Source organism: Mastigoproctus giganteus, chromosome 8 (assembly GCF_048544385.1).
Source record: "Mastigoproctus giganteus isolate SK-2022 chromosome 8, ASM4854438v1, whole genome shotgun sequence".
Classification (NCBI taxonomy): domain Eukaryota; kingdom Metazoa; phylum Arthropoda; class Arachnida; order Uropygi; family Thelyphonidae; genus Mastigoproctus; species Mastigoproctus giganteus.
This window is the reverse complement of record NC_143582.1, coordinates 16,783,558-16,801,023: the sequence shown is the minus strand read 5'-3', so window position 1 is coordinate 16,801,023 and position 17,466 is coordinate 16,783,558. Positions and strand designations below refer to the sequence as shown.

The 17,466-nt window shown below is 35.6% G+C and overlaps 1 protein-coding gene across 1 annotated transcript in view; it reads right to left on the bottom strand.

Moving 5' to 3' along the window:
• Positions 1-17,466, bottom strand: part of alpha-Man-Ia (alpha-Mannosidase class I a) — a 262,108-nt gene that overhangs the window by 21,326 nt on the left and 223,316 nt on the right. The window contains exons 7-8 of the mRNA XM_090379089.1: positions 12,441-12,549; positions 7,843-7,953 (exon numbers count right to left, since the gene is read on the bottom strand). Coding sequence (XP_090235215.1) covers positions 7,843-7,953; positions 12,441-12,549 — 220 coding nt within the window. The remainder of the gene's footprint in view (positions 1-7,842; positions 7,954-12,440; positions 12,550-17,466) is intronic.

The window sequence follows — 17,466 nt, the reverse complement described above, 5'->3', positions numbered from 1 at the left end:
ATAAATACTCCATTACAATAAGTAATCCATTAAAAAAAGATGAAATACTGGTACTGTTTAAGAAGAATTCAAACAAACCCAAAAAAAATTTTTCAATAATTAAAAAGAAAGATTACACCTGTTAGAGGTGACCAATTCTGCTACATTTGGCACTACCACCGCTGGGCTAACTATCAACTTCATTTTTCCCCTCCCTGGCACAGAGGTCAAACTTACAAGTTTATAGTTATCTACTTCAATCTTTGAACCACTCTTGTGAATAAGAGATACAACTGTACATCTCCATCTCCTTTCCCTTGAATTCAAGGACGCTCTAATTACAGCTAATGCTTTGACTGCTTATTTTAATCTAACTGGACAGATTCAATCACAGCCACAGATGTCACTTTCAGTTGCAGAAAATTTTCTTCCAGCTTCTTTTCAGCTATCATAAAATCATTTAATTCTCAATCAGTATTAGACAGATTTCTGCTAATCCAATCTCTATAAACTTCTTCATGTGTAAATGTAGAAGCAAAATATTTATTGTTTGTCAGTGATCTCTACAAGATCACAAATAGTTGTGCCATCCATATAAAGGGGATCAATGTGTGATTCATCCCTTTCCTCCTAGTATTAACATAAGCAATGAATTCTTTGCTTCTTTTCTTCACATTCTTAGCCACAGACTTCTTGCAATCTGCCTCAGCATACCTAACTTCTTTAGTAACTTTATTGTAAACTAGTTTATACTTACTGTAGGCTTTTATGTCCCAGAAAATTATCCCATGCAGTTTCTTCTCTGCTACTAGTCTCATCAGTTCATCTGACATTCTTTAAGTCTAAACCTTGAACAATATCCCTTAGATGGCATAAACAGCTTGACAGCTTCTGCAATTACTTCCCTGAATATTTCACATTTAGTATTTGCATTTCTTAATTAATATCAGCTTGTTCCACTTCGTAAGGATTATGAAGTGATTACAATGGTAACTGCTTCTGCAAAAGCAAAATCCCTTTCCTTTACCTTAGATAGCAGTTATATCTTTAAATAAAACCCACATAAATAAACTATTTTCACTGCCACCTACTGGGTCCTTTCCTTAAAGATTTTTAATGCATGAAGAGTCACTGCTTTTAATCAGATTAAGAGTAAGAGTAATACTTTCTGTTTCAGCCTCTAACGTGCAGGTAGAAAAACAGTCATTGAATAAATCTAGAAATGTTCTATTCTCCTACTGAGTGTGCAGACAGGAGATACGTTCCAAGACCTACCGTGGATATAAGCGAACACCTGCTGACCCCATATATAACGCGATTTTCTTGTACATACGAGGGTGGTTCAATAACTCGTACATAATAATGTTACTCGGTTGTCTGTCTTGTATGTATAATAAAGTTTATTTGATAAATCAAACACACGTTAAGACATTACCAACATTAAATACGGTAATAATAAAGTACGGCAGACTCTCGATTTACCGGGACACTTCAAGACTCCAAATTGAAAAAAAAAAAAAAAAAAAAAAAACAGAAATCAAAAAATTCAAGTAATAATTAGAATAGGTATAAACAGATATTTTGCAAGCCATAAATAAGTGACAATAACCGCCATTATAAGTCATCATTGCGAGATTAACGTAACTATTATCTTGCAACCCCCCACTGTTCACACCTACCGCTCAAAACAAAAAAAAAAAAAAAAAAAAAAAAAAGAAAAAGAAAGAAAAAAAACCCAAATGTTTAGTTTGATTTAGTGCACCACATCAATTGTTGTGTTCCATCACACCGCAAAAGGACAAATTTTGTCTCGTTATTTATGTCAGGAATATCAGAATTTTTTTTTTTTTTTTTTTGTAACTATTATTTATTTATTTATTTATTTTTTTTTTTTTTTGTGTTTAGAAATCACGAAAATGATGGGAAAATGCAGGAGCAGTGCTTTCAAATTAAACAAAAACTTGAAATTATTCAAAAGTTTGAAAACGGTCCATCCGTTAACTCTCTAATGAACCATTATAATGTTAGTGACCAAACCATACACAACATTGTAAAAAAATAAAGGGAAGCATCGTATTGGACATGCAAGTAGCAAGTGTTAAGTTTTTTCTTTTTTTTTTTTTTTTTTTTTCCCATGGTTAACCACGGGTAACTGAATCAGCAGATACCGAATCAACGGATATGGGGGCACAACTGTATTCGTAAAGTTAAAAGCCTCCACAATAAGACATTCTGATTTGCTTAATGAGGTATCACATGCTCTTGGAACTTCCTAAGTGTATATATGCCAAGTTTCTCATTTTAATATTCAATAAGACAAGATTGCAGGTCTTTAGTCCTGCAATCTTAGTCTTTGGAATTTTAACTGTAATGACCAGTGCTTTTTATTTGTCAATTTTTTTTATTACACATGTTAACTTGAATATATTTTAATTTATCATTATAGTGAGGAAGTTAATTTCTTAGTTAACTGTTTATATAATCTGTTTATTCTGTTATATATTCCTTGTAATGCAATCACAGTTATTTATGTCAGTATATCAATTTTATGCCACTTCCAAATATCACACTGATTATAAGTTGCATTGCTCCATCCATTATCAAAGAAACTAAGAATAACAAGAAATCCATGTAGTTGAAAGTAATCTTTTTTCCTCTTCAATTGTAAATTTCTATATTATGACTTTCAAAGAAACACTAGATCCAAGTATTCTATTATTTTTTAATTCAAAGTTTAGGCAACTTTTCTCCATGAGTAAATATTTATTGTTATATGGGCATATTTATATTGCTATATAAATAAGCTCGTATTTATTTTGAAAACTCTAAGAATAATTCAGGTTTTAACCGTCTACTCGGTGTGTTTAAAAAAAGTACACCTATAGACGTGCTGTAGTATGCTAATCACCAATTGAGTTTGAGAAAAAAAAGAAAAAAAATTAGTGGGAAAATTTTATTTTTTATTCTAATGCTATCTTCTATAATGAGAACACATTACATATTTAGTAAAAGCAGCACTGTGAAGAAGAAGAAAAACTTTCTTTCTCACATTATGACCAAATATGACGATTATAAACTATAAACTAAGTGAAATCAAAGCTAAAGCTAAAACCTATGGTAAAATTAAAACAGGTTTGGGAACACTGCGTTTCCCACATCCATGCCATAATGAATTTTTTATCATCATACTTCTCTAAATGAAAAACAGTTAATGATGCAGATTGAAACTGAAAACTACATTGGAGGAATAGCGAAATTCACACTCATGTAATATAATAGAAATTTTAAGCATTTTTTTTTGCTTGCATAGGACACTACAAATGTGTCTTTAAATTGTTCATCAAAACATTTTAAAGATTAGGCCACATTTCTACAATTTTTTTTTTAAGAATCCTATGACAAACTCCACTGATTTTTTATTTTATAAAAATGTTTTTAAAATATTTTTCCTTCATAAATACCAAAAAAAAAAAAAAAAAAAACACATCTTAATGAAATTATGTGGGAACTGGTAACTAATTAATAAGTACAGGTCAAGGTTATCACAAGTTAGGGTTAAATTTGAAAATATCAGCAATTCTAAATAGACATGATAGGATGGAGTATATGAGAGCCTTGTCAATCAATTCGGCCCTGGAGAGATTGTGCAAGGATCAAGTGGTAGAATTTTTCTGAACGTGGTGTGTGTGCTTGCTAATAGGAGGGACTGCTTCTACAGAAATGGGATATACATAAACAGAAAGGGTGTAAGAATATTTGCTGATGCTATTGAGGCAGTGTTGGGTGGGTCGGAAAACTGCTAGCTTGGACTAATAGATTAAAAATAGACACAGGCAGAGGTGAAAGTGATTCTTGCGCTGCTTCTATTGGAATGAGCAGCAGGAAAGAAAAGTGATGAAGATTTCAAGAACTGCTGGGGATCATCATGGAATAAGTAAATACATGAGCTGTGTTAGGATAACTAAGAGTAAGAATATGTGCATATATACGTGCATGTACACCAATGCTAGGAGTATAGTAAACAAATTTGATGAATTTGAAGTGCTGGTCAAGACATCAACGGCAGATGTTGTTGGGATATCAGAGAATGGTGTCACACAGATATAAGGAATGCAGAATTATAAAGTATTTAAGGGTAAAGGCCTTATGCTACGAGGTAGAATGACTAATATGTAGGTTAGTGCAAATGCATAATTTTAACATAGCTATCTACCAAAGTAGTTAAATTAATTAATTAAAGTGGCATCGTTTTGATTATATCTCACATTATGGCTGCCTTCACGAGTTGCCATGGTATTGTACTAACTCGAATAAATAACACTTCACCAGTGGAGAAGACTATTGTTATTTATTCTCAAATAAAAATAAATAACAATAGTTTTCTTCACTGGTGAAGCGTTTTTTTATTCGAGGCAGTACAATACAATGGCAACTCATTGTGAAGGCAGTCACAATATGAGATATAATCCAAATGATGCCAATTTAATTAATTAATTTAACCACTTTGGTAGATAGCTATGTTAAAATGATGCATTTGCACTAACCTACATATTAGGAATGCAGAATTTTAATTTGGGGAGTACAATGTGTGCAGAAAGGACAGACGGGATAGAAAGAGAGGAGGGGTTATGCTGTTAGTTAGGAAACATAAAATCTAAGACAGTGTAACCAGACAGTTTTTAAATTCTATACAAAGTTGAGTCAGTTTGGTGTGATGTAGGCACTGAGAAAGCAAAAATGAGAGTAGGAGTGTGTTATAACCTAATTACACCGATAAGTACAACAAACAATTGTACAGTGAAATACAGTGGGCAAGTAAATCAGAATGTCTTGTAATGGGGATCTTAACTTTCCAGATGTTGACTAGAACTTGTGGATTTTGTGGATGACTGTCTCCTATAGAAGCATAATCGAGAGGTAACTAGAGGGAGTCATACTCTTGATCTGATTATCAGCAGCAATTATTCATGCATTAAGATCCTGCAGATAAAGGAACCACTAGGTAGCAGTGATCACAGCATACTGATGTGGGATTTACTTAAAGATGTAATTATCACCAGGAGTAAAGGGAAGGGTTTTTGCTTTTGTAAAGGTGGCTTGGTGATCTCACCCAGTTTTTAAATTCTATACAATGTACCAACTGATGGTGTTACCAACAGAAAATTCTAAATGGCAAGTATCCAAAGAAATCTTGGAAGTTACTAGTCTTTTCATACCAACTAAAAAATATTGTTTAAGGTTTAGGCCTAAATGGATGTAAGAAAAAACAATGAAACTCATGGCAGAGAAAAAAAATAATTGTGACACAGAAGCCTGTGGTATAATGTAAGCTAGTTTGTAATCAAGTCATAAAAGGTTAGGCAAGCGAATGCAGATGATGATAAATCTTTGGCAAAGGGTGCAAAGGAAAACAGCAAAGACTTCTTTACTTATGTAAACTCTAGAAGGAAAGGGATCAATCAGAATGGTCCACTTGATATCGATGGTTCGACTGTTGATGATCCTGCTCAGGCAGCTAGCAAACAGAATGAGTATTTTGCACTACATTTACAAATGAGGAGTTATTCAGGGAGGGGAATGCCAGAGGTGTATTAAACTCTGGCAGTGAGTTAAATGATTTTGTAATAACTGAAAGAAAAGTGAAGCAGAAACTGTAAACATAAGAAAGGCACCCGGGGTGGATGGGATCCATCCAGTTATATTAAGAGATGCCGCAAAGGAAGTAAGCAAACCCTTAGCTATAATTATGAGAGCATCCTTTGATCCCTCTTTGTCCCCAATTCACAAAGAGGGATCAAAGGATGACATGAGTAATTACAGACCTGTTAGTTTAACGTCTGTTCCTGGGAAAATAATGGAGTCACTGGTTAAAGAAACAATGCAGTATCATCTAGACAAGACTGCAGTTATAGTTTAGAAACAGCATGGGTTTGTTAGGGGGAAATCTTGCCTGACCAATTTGATTGAATAGTACAATATGGTCACAAAGAAACTGGATGCAAAAAATAATTTTGGTATTATATACTTGGATTTCAGGAAAGCTTTTAATGCCGTTGCACATAAAAGACCGCTATACGATTTGGACCACTATGGCATTAGGGCAAGTTGCTGTTCTGGATAAAGGGATGTTTGAGTGTGAGAAGAAAGAGAGTGTTCATCACTGGACACTGCTCTTCATGAACTAATGTTATTATAGAAGGCCCCCAGGGTTTGGTGTTGGAAACATTGTTGTTTTCTATATTTATCAATGATATTGATGAAGGTATATCAAGCTCGATGTCCAAGTTTGCAGATGATACAAAGGTTAACATGGTTGTTAATGACAGTAATCTGCTGCAACATGATCTAGAAAAGTTGGGTAGAGGCTGAGATGTGGAAACTGAAGTTTAACATTAACAAATGCAAAGTACTGCATATAAGTAGCAGTAATCCCAGAGTAACATATTAGTCTTTTATGTTACCCTTTTATGTTAGTCTTATGTTACAGAGTAACATAAGACTAATGTACCATAGAGTAACTATGCGGTACTACAATCAGAGTAGTGGAGAATGAAAAAACCTGGGGGTAATTGTGCAATCAGATATGAAGTTTTCAAAGCAGTGCAGAACAGGCTGTCAGAGCAGCTCATGGGGTCTTGTCAATGATATACAGGAACTTGGCTGGCAGGGATAAGGAGGTGATTATCCCTTTGTATAAGGCAAGGGTCAGGCCACATGTTCAATACTGCATACAGGTCTGGAGGCCTCATTTTAGGAAGGACATGGATCTCCTGGAATGGGTGCAGAGAAGAGTAATGAGGTTGGCAAGAGGAACAAAAGGATACTCTTACCAGAGAGAGATTCAGTTCTGCAAACTGCAGCACATGGGAGACTAGGAAACTGTGAGGAGATCTGATTGAAGTGTTTAAGGCTTTGAATGGTTTGAATAAACTCAATGCTGATGGGATCCTTCCTGTTGCTCAGATTACACACTTGAGGGGACATAAATTCAAATTGGGGAAAGACAGTTGCAGAATAGATGTGCAGAAAATTGCCTTTAGCCAGCAAGTGGTGATGGCTGGAACACAATTCCATCCGTCATCTTAAATAGATTGAAGAAAGAAATGGACAAACCTTTGGAGCGAATGGATAGTTGAAAAGGAAAGGTTTTTTTTTTTTTTGGCTGATGCTGTATAAGCTTGCTTTCTTGGATAATATGCTACTACTAATGCTATTAAGATATAATACAATACATGAATAAATAATAAATTTTATATAACAGAACTTTTATATATCAGCAATCATGTCAGCTTGAACTGCAATGTACTAATGTAATCTTGTGTTTGATCATGCAGCTACAGATACACAGGAAATTTATGTGAATGATGTGTGTGTGTATCCAATATAGTGTATATTGTATTAATTTTCAGGTAATTATTAATTTATTTTTCTTTCATAAATACCAGAAAAATAAAAAGAAATTATAATTTATTATGTTGTTTTTTTTTTTTTTTTCCTGGTAAAATTTTAAACAGAAATTGTTTCTATAGGTGACGTAGAAAATCAGGAGTCAGCATTCTGAGAGGATTTTTTTTTTTTTTTTGTTTATAAACAAAACATAAAATCATATCTGAAAATAAATGATTCCTGATAAAGCTAATAGAATTATGAATAAACAAGTTATGTTTCTAGACAATAAACAGGCATCTCTGATTGAATTTTATTTAAAGAGGGTTAAAATTATTTTGACCTACACATCCATCATATAATTTGGCTATTTTGGTTGGCTAAACCTGAATAAAATCTCAAATAAATCAAGAGAATTTAACTTATCATTATATAGAGCTTATTCAATATTACTAATTAAAAATCTATGCTAATTACCAGTTCTGTCATATGATTCATGACATGTATGTGCAACATCTCGTCCTAGCTGAATATGTTGTTTTTTCTGTTCTTCTGGAAGAAACTGAGCCCCAAAAGCAAAAAGGCCACCTATATTAAAAAAAAAAAAAAAGATATATTTAAATTTCATTCATAGACAACAGGATATTTTAAAGAATGCCTTCATAACAACTTTACCTTGAAACTTTTAAATAAAAAATTTTTATCCTTAAACACACAATATAATCTTGGTAATTCCATTACCAGTAGTGTCCTCACAATTGCAATAAATTAACCAACACGAAAAATTAAAAGGAGTAGAATATTATACTATATAAACCAATGGCAGAGTTGTCAGGAGTTGACAAATGACAAAATAAGTAGTGAGAGTGAGGGAACAAACACAACAAATTAAAGAAGAAAATTATACTGTATAAACCAATGGCAAGATGGTCAGGAGTTTAAATATGATGAAATAAGTGGTGTGATGAGCAAGTGGACAATTTGAGTTTTTGACATATGAGCAGCTCAGGCCATGTGCCAAGTCAATTAAATATACTAAAAAGAGAAGTAACCTATAAATAGGTTACCATGTCCAAATATACAAAGAACTAAAAACAAGTAAATTAAGATAAAAAAAAAAAAGGTAAGGAAACAAAATTTTTATAAGCATTAAGCTTTAAGGTTAAAATGCCGTGACAGTGCTTGCACATAGGAGGGTCATCAGTCCTCAAAAGAAGGGAGTGTGTAAGATGACTGCAACCTAAGCACAGCCAAACTAGAACAACTTCCTCTTTATGATTCCTGCACAAATTAGACTACCATCATTTGATTACAGGCTTAATCTTGTATAACTTGTTTGCAGCCTGCCCATGGCATGGGCAGGCTTTACCAATGGAAAACCAGTTCCTTTTGTATTCCTTGCCTGTAGTCTGTATAGTAATAGTATTTGCCACATAATGCAAGGAAGCCACAGGCTTTTACTCCACTGGCAAAAAAAAAAAAAAAAAAAAACACCACCAACTAGATAAGAAAATATAAATTATACGTTTCCATCCTTATACAGGTATCTACTCAGTTCACCTTTGAATTTATTCAAATTGTCAACCTCAACTACCTGTGAGGGCAACTTGTTTCATCGATCAAGGACTCGTTGGCTAAAAGAAAACTTCCTACAATCTAATCTAAACTTTAGCCCCCATAATTTAAATTTACGGCCCTTAATTCTGGAATTCTTTATAACAGTGAAAATTCCACCTTCATTCATTTTACTCATCATCGGAGCCTTATAAACCTCAATCAGGTCACCTCTAAAGTGCCTGGTTGCCAAGCTCTGTAGCCCACATAATCAGTCTTTCCTCATATGGTCATCCTTTTGCCAATCTCACCATTCGAGTTGCCTGTCTTTGGGTCCTTTCAAGAAGCTGAATGTATTTTTTTCAGATGAGGTCTCCACACATGAAAACAGCACTCCAAATGTGGTCTTGCAATTGCCTTATACAATGTATTATGACCTCTCTATCTATACAGGATAATGTTCGATAAATCATGAATAGAACACCATGGGCTTCCCTGGCTGCCTGTTCAGAAACCTTTATACCTGCCAGTATCATAATTCCCGGATCCCTTCCCTCCTCCACTGCTTTTAATTCAATACCACAAATTGTATAATTTATTGGGGTTGCTATTCCCCAAGTGCCAGAAATGGCAGCTATATTTTAATGCAGCTAAATGCAAGTGACCTTGCATTTAGCTGCATTAAAATATAGCTGCCATTTCTCTGAGAATTTTTGAAGTATGTTGATGTAAACTTGAAGGAGTGCTTGTTGGCACTCATCATTAACGACTCTACCAAACTTTTAGTCATCTGAAAATTGACATCACACCATTAATATCATTTATGAAAATGAGAAACAACAGTGGTCCAAGAACTGATCCTTGAGGGACCCTACCTCTGATGTTACACCAATCTGAAGAATATCCAATGATCTCTGCCTTCTGCCCTGCAGCCACCCAGCAATCCACCTTAGAATCTTACCAGTAATCCCAACCTGTTCAAGCTTATACAGTAACCTCTCATGAGCTACTGAGTCAAAAGCTTTGCTAAAATCCAAATAAACTATGTCAAAATTGTTACATAAATCCAGCCCATGAGTAACTCTATCAAAATAGCTTATTAAGTTAGTTAAATATAATTTTCCCTTAACAAAACCATGTTATGTGTCCTTCAGAATGCGACATTTATCTAAATGTGCCTGGATTACAATCTTAATCATTGCCTCTAAGGTTTTCCCTACCACTGAAGTCAGACTAACCAGTTCAGTAATTACTAACTTCACTCTTAGAACACACCTTTATGTATTGGCAATATGTTGGCACTTCTCCAATCCAAAGGAACTTCCCCGAGTCCAAAGATGCCCTCATAATTAATCTCAATGGTTCAATACACTCCCTGGTAGTCTCTCTCAAAACTAGTGGGTATATATGCCATCAACTCTGGGAGCCTTACTTGCCTCTATGCTCAAACGTTTTTCTAAGAAACAATCATCTTGAATTGCAAAATCACAAATTTCGTAAGGCTCAACTTCACTCACACAGCCTCTTCTCAACATGAAGAGTCTTTTGTCAGTAAAGACCAATGCAAAGTACCTATTAAATTCATCCACATCAGCTGGGTTATATAAGAGTGTCCCACACCCAGTGCACAAGGTCTGATCTGATTAGCTTTCTTCTTCATTGTATTCACATACATGAAAAATTCCATGTCCCCATTCTTTTCTCTCTTGGCTAATGCTTTCTCATATGCAGCCTAGGTCTCCCTAACCTTATTTGTGGTACTATTACAGATCAACTTGCACCTGTTGTAGGCATCAGTACTTTTCATTGCTCTGTACATATCCCATGCTATCTTTTTTCTGCTCTATTTGACTGGCCAGCTATGGGGTCATCCAATTCAGCATCCTCCTCCCACAATATTTTCTTAATGGTATGTATGTGTTCATGGCTTCTGTAGTTATCAATGGGCTACATTATAAACCACCATAAAAAGAAAAGCACGCCATATAAAGAGAAATAACTCATTTTATTTAAAAAAAAAAAAAAAAACTCAAAACATTTCATGGAACCTCCTCATCAAGCATTGTAAACACTAGACAGCGGAGTTGATAAAGCTCAATTGCAAAACAGGGTTACTACAATACAAAGTGATGTGTGTGTGCTGTGGTATCAGGGTTTAAATGTCATTAAATTGTAAAGATATTACCAGTTAGAGTAGAAGGAAAAAGCACCTGGAAGACTGCCTCTCCAGTAATGGTTGAAACAGTTTCAGGAAACAGGTAGTGTTCTGTGCCAGAAAAGGGCAAGCAGGCCAGATGTTGAGGCTGGGATAGCTAATATATGAATCTCTTCAGCACAGCTCGAGATAATCAACAGCTTATTGTGCCAACAGAAAACCTAATTTGGTCAATCATCATAAAGAAGATTCTCCATTCTCATTAAAGTTGTATACATATAAAATTCAGCAAGCATTGAAACCAGACAATGAACCATGTCAAAAGGATTTTGCTGTGAGCACACTCGGGTAGACTGAAAACAACAATGGCTAATGGGCAGTGTTATTTTTAGTGATAAATCAATCTTTCATGAGTTCAGCAAAAAAAAAAAAGGCAAACCTGCAGAATCTAGGTCAAGTCAGTTTGAAAGAGACAGTTGAATGGATGATGTGTAATTTCCCAACACAAGATGATTGGATCTCTTCTTTCATGGGAAGACAGTCAACAGTGTTAATTATCTAGATATGCACTTCAGTTATTTGCTGATAGAACACCTGCAACCAGATGTTATTTTTCAACATCAACATGACAGCTTGCCTCCACACTGAAGCCAGGAAGTTAAGAATTCCTGGATAACATATTTTTCAAGCAACATATTTATATTCTAGAAATATGCATTTTTCTGATGGAATTGGTCATTAAAAGTCAAAAGTCGTTAAAAGTCAAATCCCTGTTATTATGCTTTTTGATGCCAAAACAGATTGTACTAAATGTAACTTTTACTCTTTTTAAGCCTTTTACAGTCTAGAGTACTTAAACATGAATAATCATTGCTGCTAGCCTGAGATGCAGGAATCTGGAAATTGATTCCTTTTGAGTGATATATACACACCCACACACAGACCTGTCTATTCATCAACAGTTTTTGGCCAAAATGCAAGTCATCATCTTACCTTATCCTCCAAATTCACCAGATTTAACTCCACCAAACTTCTTTCTGTTCCAATGGAGAATGTCCTCATAACAAGACTTTTCATAGCTTTTCAGCCATGAAAAGTGCTATAAGGGCATCCCACACATTTAAGCAGCTGTTACAGAGTTCCATAAATGATAGTTGCAAAATTAAACTCCTAAAGTTGCTTCAACAACTTCTACTGGCACTGGCAACATTGGCAATTCATTTATAAATATCTTCCACAATTTTTATAAGAGCAGTTCTGGAACTTTTGTGACAAAGGTTGTATGTAACTATATAAAAGGAGAAAAAGGAAAAAGAATACTAATCACATCACTACACAATAAAATTTTAAATTTAGTTAAACTAACCTGCAAAGCAAGCCAAATGATCCATTTTGTGTTCTATTCGATCATATTTCATATCTGCTAAATATTTAAGTCCACCTTTGGAACTCTGCAATAATTTCTTTTCTATTGCCTGCAGTTTCAGAAATAAACTTCAGTATTCAAAAAATATAATCTACATTTGTCCAACTTTAATTTAAAGGGTAAACTGCTATATCAAAATATAATCCGAATAAAAATAGCTTGTATTTTCACAAAAATAAAAAATTAAAAAAAAATAAAAAATAATAATAATAATAAAAAAAAAAAAAGGAGTAAACGTTATATTCTTTGAAGTTCAAATTACTTCCACAGTTCAAGTTACTTCTGCAACATAATATATCCACATATAACTGAATCACTATATATAACACACATCAACATTCAAAAAAATTAAAAAGACCATGAGTGGAAATAATACTGAGAGGGGAGATTTTAATAACAAATATAGTCAATTCCAGTTATTTGGGACACATCGGGACTAGCACATTTTGGCCCGATTAAGCGGCTGCCCCAATTATCCAAAGTTTCACGTAAATAGTTAAAAATACAACGGATCCCCACTTAACAATTGGTTCACTGTACAATCAAACTACGTTATGATGGAGTCATCATAGCAAAGTACCATTTACTATATGATGTGTAGTAAGCGCCGGTCATTGTGATCACGTTTGTGAATTGAATTTTAATTCTATAAAACAGCAATTCTAATTAGCAAAAATAGGAGGAATATTAGCAGAAGAAAATGAGCAGAAGCCTGAAAAACAAGATGCATGATATTTCAGAGACTGCTGGGAGCCATTGCGGTACAAGTAAACACATGGGTTGTGTTAGGGTAGCTAAGAATAGAAACAGGCGCAGGTATACTTGCGTGTACACCAATGCTAGGAGTTTAGTAAATAAATTTGATGAATTTGAGGTATTGCTCAAAACATCAAAGGCAGATATTGTTGGGATATCAGAGACGTGGTGTCACACAGATATAAGGGATGCAGAACTGAAATTTGGGGAGTACAACGTCTACAGAAAGGATAGACAGGATAGGAAGGGGGGAGGGGTTATGCTATTAGTTAAGAAACACATAAAAACCAAGGAAGTGAAGCCAGTCGACATCGCTGGACAGTGCAGTGTTGAGTCAGATTGGTGTGATATAAGCATTGGGAGATCAAAATTGAGAGTAGGAGTGTGCTATAGGCCTAATGACTCTGATGAGTATAATAAGAAACTGTACAGGGAAATAGAGTGGGCCAGTAAATCAGAAAGTCTTATAATGGGAGATTTTAATTTCCCAGATATTGACTGGAATTTGGGGGCTGGTCACTCACACACTAGCAGGGCTTTTGTGGATTTATTGGATGATTGTTTTCTACATCAGCATGTTCGGGAGGCAACTAGAGGGAGTAATACTCTTGATTTGATTATCAGCAGTGATTCTTCATGCATTAAGAATCTGCAGATAAATGAACCACTACGTGGCAGTGATCACAGTGTGCTGAAGTGGGATTTACTCAAAGAGGTAACTACCATTAGGGGTAAAGGGAAGGGTTATTGCTTCCATAAAGGTGACTACGATGGACTGAGACAGTATTTAAATTCTATACAGTGGGACCAACTGATGATGTTACCAACAGCAAATTCAAAATGGGAAGCATTCAAAGAATTAATCTTGGAAGCTACTAGGCTTTACATACCAACTAAGAAATATTGTTCAAGGTTTAGGCCAAAATGGATGTCAGATGCACTAATGAGGCATATGGCAGAGAAGAAAAATGCATGGGATACTTACAAATTAACACATGACACAGAAGCCTATGAAAGATAAAAGTTGATATGCAACCAAGTTACAAAGGAGGTTAGGCAGGCGAAGGCAGATTACGAGAAATCCTTGGCAAGGGATGCAAAGAAAAACAGCAAAGAGTTCTTTAGTTATGTAAACTCTAGAAGGAAGGGGATGAATCAGATTGGTCCACTTGATATTGATGGGTCAACTGTTGATGACCCTGCTCAGGTAGCTAACAAACTAAATGAATATTTTGCATTGACATTCACACATGAGGAGTTATTCAGCGAGGGGAATGCCAGAGGTGTATTCAACTCTAGCAGTAAGCTACAGAATCTTGAAATAACTGGGAGTAAAGTGGAGGAGAAACTGTTGAAGGTAAACACAAGACAGGCACCCGGGGTGGATGGGATCTATCCAGTTATATTAAAGGAGGCAGCAAAGGAAGTAAGCAAACCCTTAGCCATAATTATGAGAGCTTCCTTGGACTCAGGGGAGGTACCCATAGACTGGAAATGTGCAAATGTGACCCCAATTCACAAAGGAGGAGCCGATCGGTCTAGCCGAGTGGGTAAAATACCTGCCCGGCAACCCAAAGGTCGCGGGTTCGATTCCTGCCTCGGGCTTGGATCAAAGTACTGAAAAAAACCTTGGGAGGTGCAATATGGCCACAGAAGCCGATGCGCCAACAACTACCAAATCAAAAAAAAAAAAAAAAAAAAAAGGAGGATCAAAGGCTGACACAAGTAATTATAGACCTGTGAGCTTAACTTCTGTTCCAGGAAAATTAATGGAGGCACTGGTTAAAGAAGCACTGCAGGATCATTTAGACAAGACTTCAGTTATAGCTCAGACACAGCACAGTTTTGTTAAGGGGAAGTCTTGCCTGACCAATTTGATTGGATATTATGATGCAGTCACAAAAGAACTGGATGCAGGGAATAGCTTTGATATTATATACTTGGATCTTAGAAAGTCTTTTAATACTGTTGCACACGGAAGACTGCTACACAAATTGGAGCAGTGTGACATTGGAGGCAAATTGCTGCTATGGATAAAGGGGTGGTTGAGGGGGAGAAGACAGAGAGTGGTAATCAATGGACACTGCTCATCGTGGACTAATGTTATTAGTGGAGTCCCTCAGGGCTCAGTGTTGGGTCCATTATTGTTTTCTGTATTTATAAATGATATTGATGATGGTATGGCAAGCTTAATGTCCAAGTTTGCAGACGATACAAAGGTTGGCAGGGTTGTCAAAGACACTACTGCCACTATGCTGCTGCAACACGATCTGGAAAGGTTGAGCAGATGGGCTGAGAGGTGGCAAATGAAGTTTAACATTGACAAGTGTAAAGTATTACACATGGGAAACAGCAACCCCAGAGCAACGTATCAACTCTGTGGTACTACACTGACAGTGGTAGAGAAAGAAAGGGACTTGGGGGTGGTTGTGCAGGCAGATATGAAGTTCTCTGAGCAGTGCAGACGGGCTGCAAGAGTAGCTCATGGAGTATTGTCAATGATATACAGGAATTTTTCCAGCAGGGATAAGGAGGTGATTATTCCCTTGTATAAGGCAATGGTCAGGCCACACCTAGAGTACTGTATACAGGTCTGGAGGCCTCATTTCAGAAGGATGTAGAGCTGCTGGAACGAGTACAGAGAAGGGCAACAAGATCAGTGAATGGAACAAAGGGGTGTTCTTACGAAGAAAGGCTTAAGTTTTGCAAATTACAGTGTCTGGAGACTAGGCACCAGTGAGGTGATCTGACAGAGGTGTATAAAGCCTTGAATGGTTTGAGCATGCTCAATGCTGATGGGATTCTTCCTCTAGCTCAGAATAATCACCTGAGAGGGCATAAATTCAAATTGAGGAAAGACAGATGTAGGATAGACGTGCGGAAATTTGCCTTTAGCCAGCGGGTGGTTGGTTGGTGGAACAGACTTCCATCCCTTGTAGTGGAGGTTGATAGCCTAAATAAGTTTAAGGCTCAGCTGGACAGGTATTTTGAACGAACAGAGGGGTGAAATGGAAGTGGGTTTTTTTTTTGGCTGATGCTGCATAAGCTTGCTTTCTTGCATCAAATACCTCTACTAATGCTAATGCTAATTATCCACAGGCTATAAAAGTAAAGATATATTAAGCACAAATTTACCCTTTATTACCTTATATGTGAAAATCTAAAGAATATACGTGATAATTGGAATAATTAATATGTACTGTAATATATACATACTAACTAGTTGACATTTCTGTTCACTGACATTTGTGGGTGGGGGTTAAAATTTAAAACAGTAAAAAGATAAGCAATTAATAACAAAGAACATGGCATACACACAAATTGCAAGTAACATGACACGCACAAGTGAGAATGGAGTAACAAGTTACAAAGCTTTAAAAATAGGAATGAAGAGAAGATTCTGAAAATTAATTTTTTTATATGATTGAAAATTCCATGGAAGTGTAAACACATTTCACCATAATAACTCACAGAATTTCAGCTGTCCATATTATGGCAAATTCAATAAGATTGAGTTTACTATCCATTTTTGATAGATTGCACTAACAGAAAAGCCCAATAAACAGGTGACTGCTAATTGTTTTTATTGTTTTATGGTTGTGACCTCCAGAAATCCGACCGAACAATGTGGTGCGGTCGGATACAATCGTAGAATAATCTCCAGTGCTGCCATCTCCTGCCCCAATTAAAAGGCATGTTGTCCCAATTAAGCGAAGTAAACTCTGGCTATTTTCTCAATTGGGTTCTGTTTTTTTAAGATTTGCCCCAAATAAACGGCTGCCCCGTTTAACCGGTGGCCCAAATAATCGGAATCTACTGTATGTGTAGTTCCAACAGGAAAAGAATAGCAAACCAACTGGCTGAAATTTTTCTTTCAGATACTGAATCATACAATATTTATAGCTTTCTCCAGTGAGTTCTCACTACCATCACCATGAAATCCACTTATTTTTCCAGGAATATAAATGACTGGTTCTTGAAAACCCAGTTTATCATATTTTAAATTTAACCCTCGTCAGAAAAAATATGAATATTCATGCTAGTGTTTCATAAATCTTTAAGTTATAACTCCCTTTACCAGAAAACATCAGTTATTTCCCAATTCTAAATTGTCAATAGATTTTTACCATTATCAGAAGACTTAACATTGAAAGTGAATTTAATAAAAAACCCAATTTCAGTAAAGACGTTTTCCCTCATCTAGTTCACT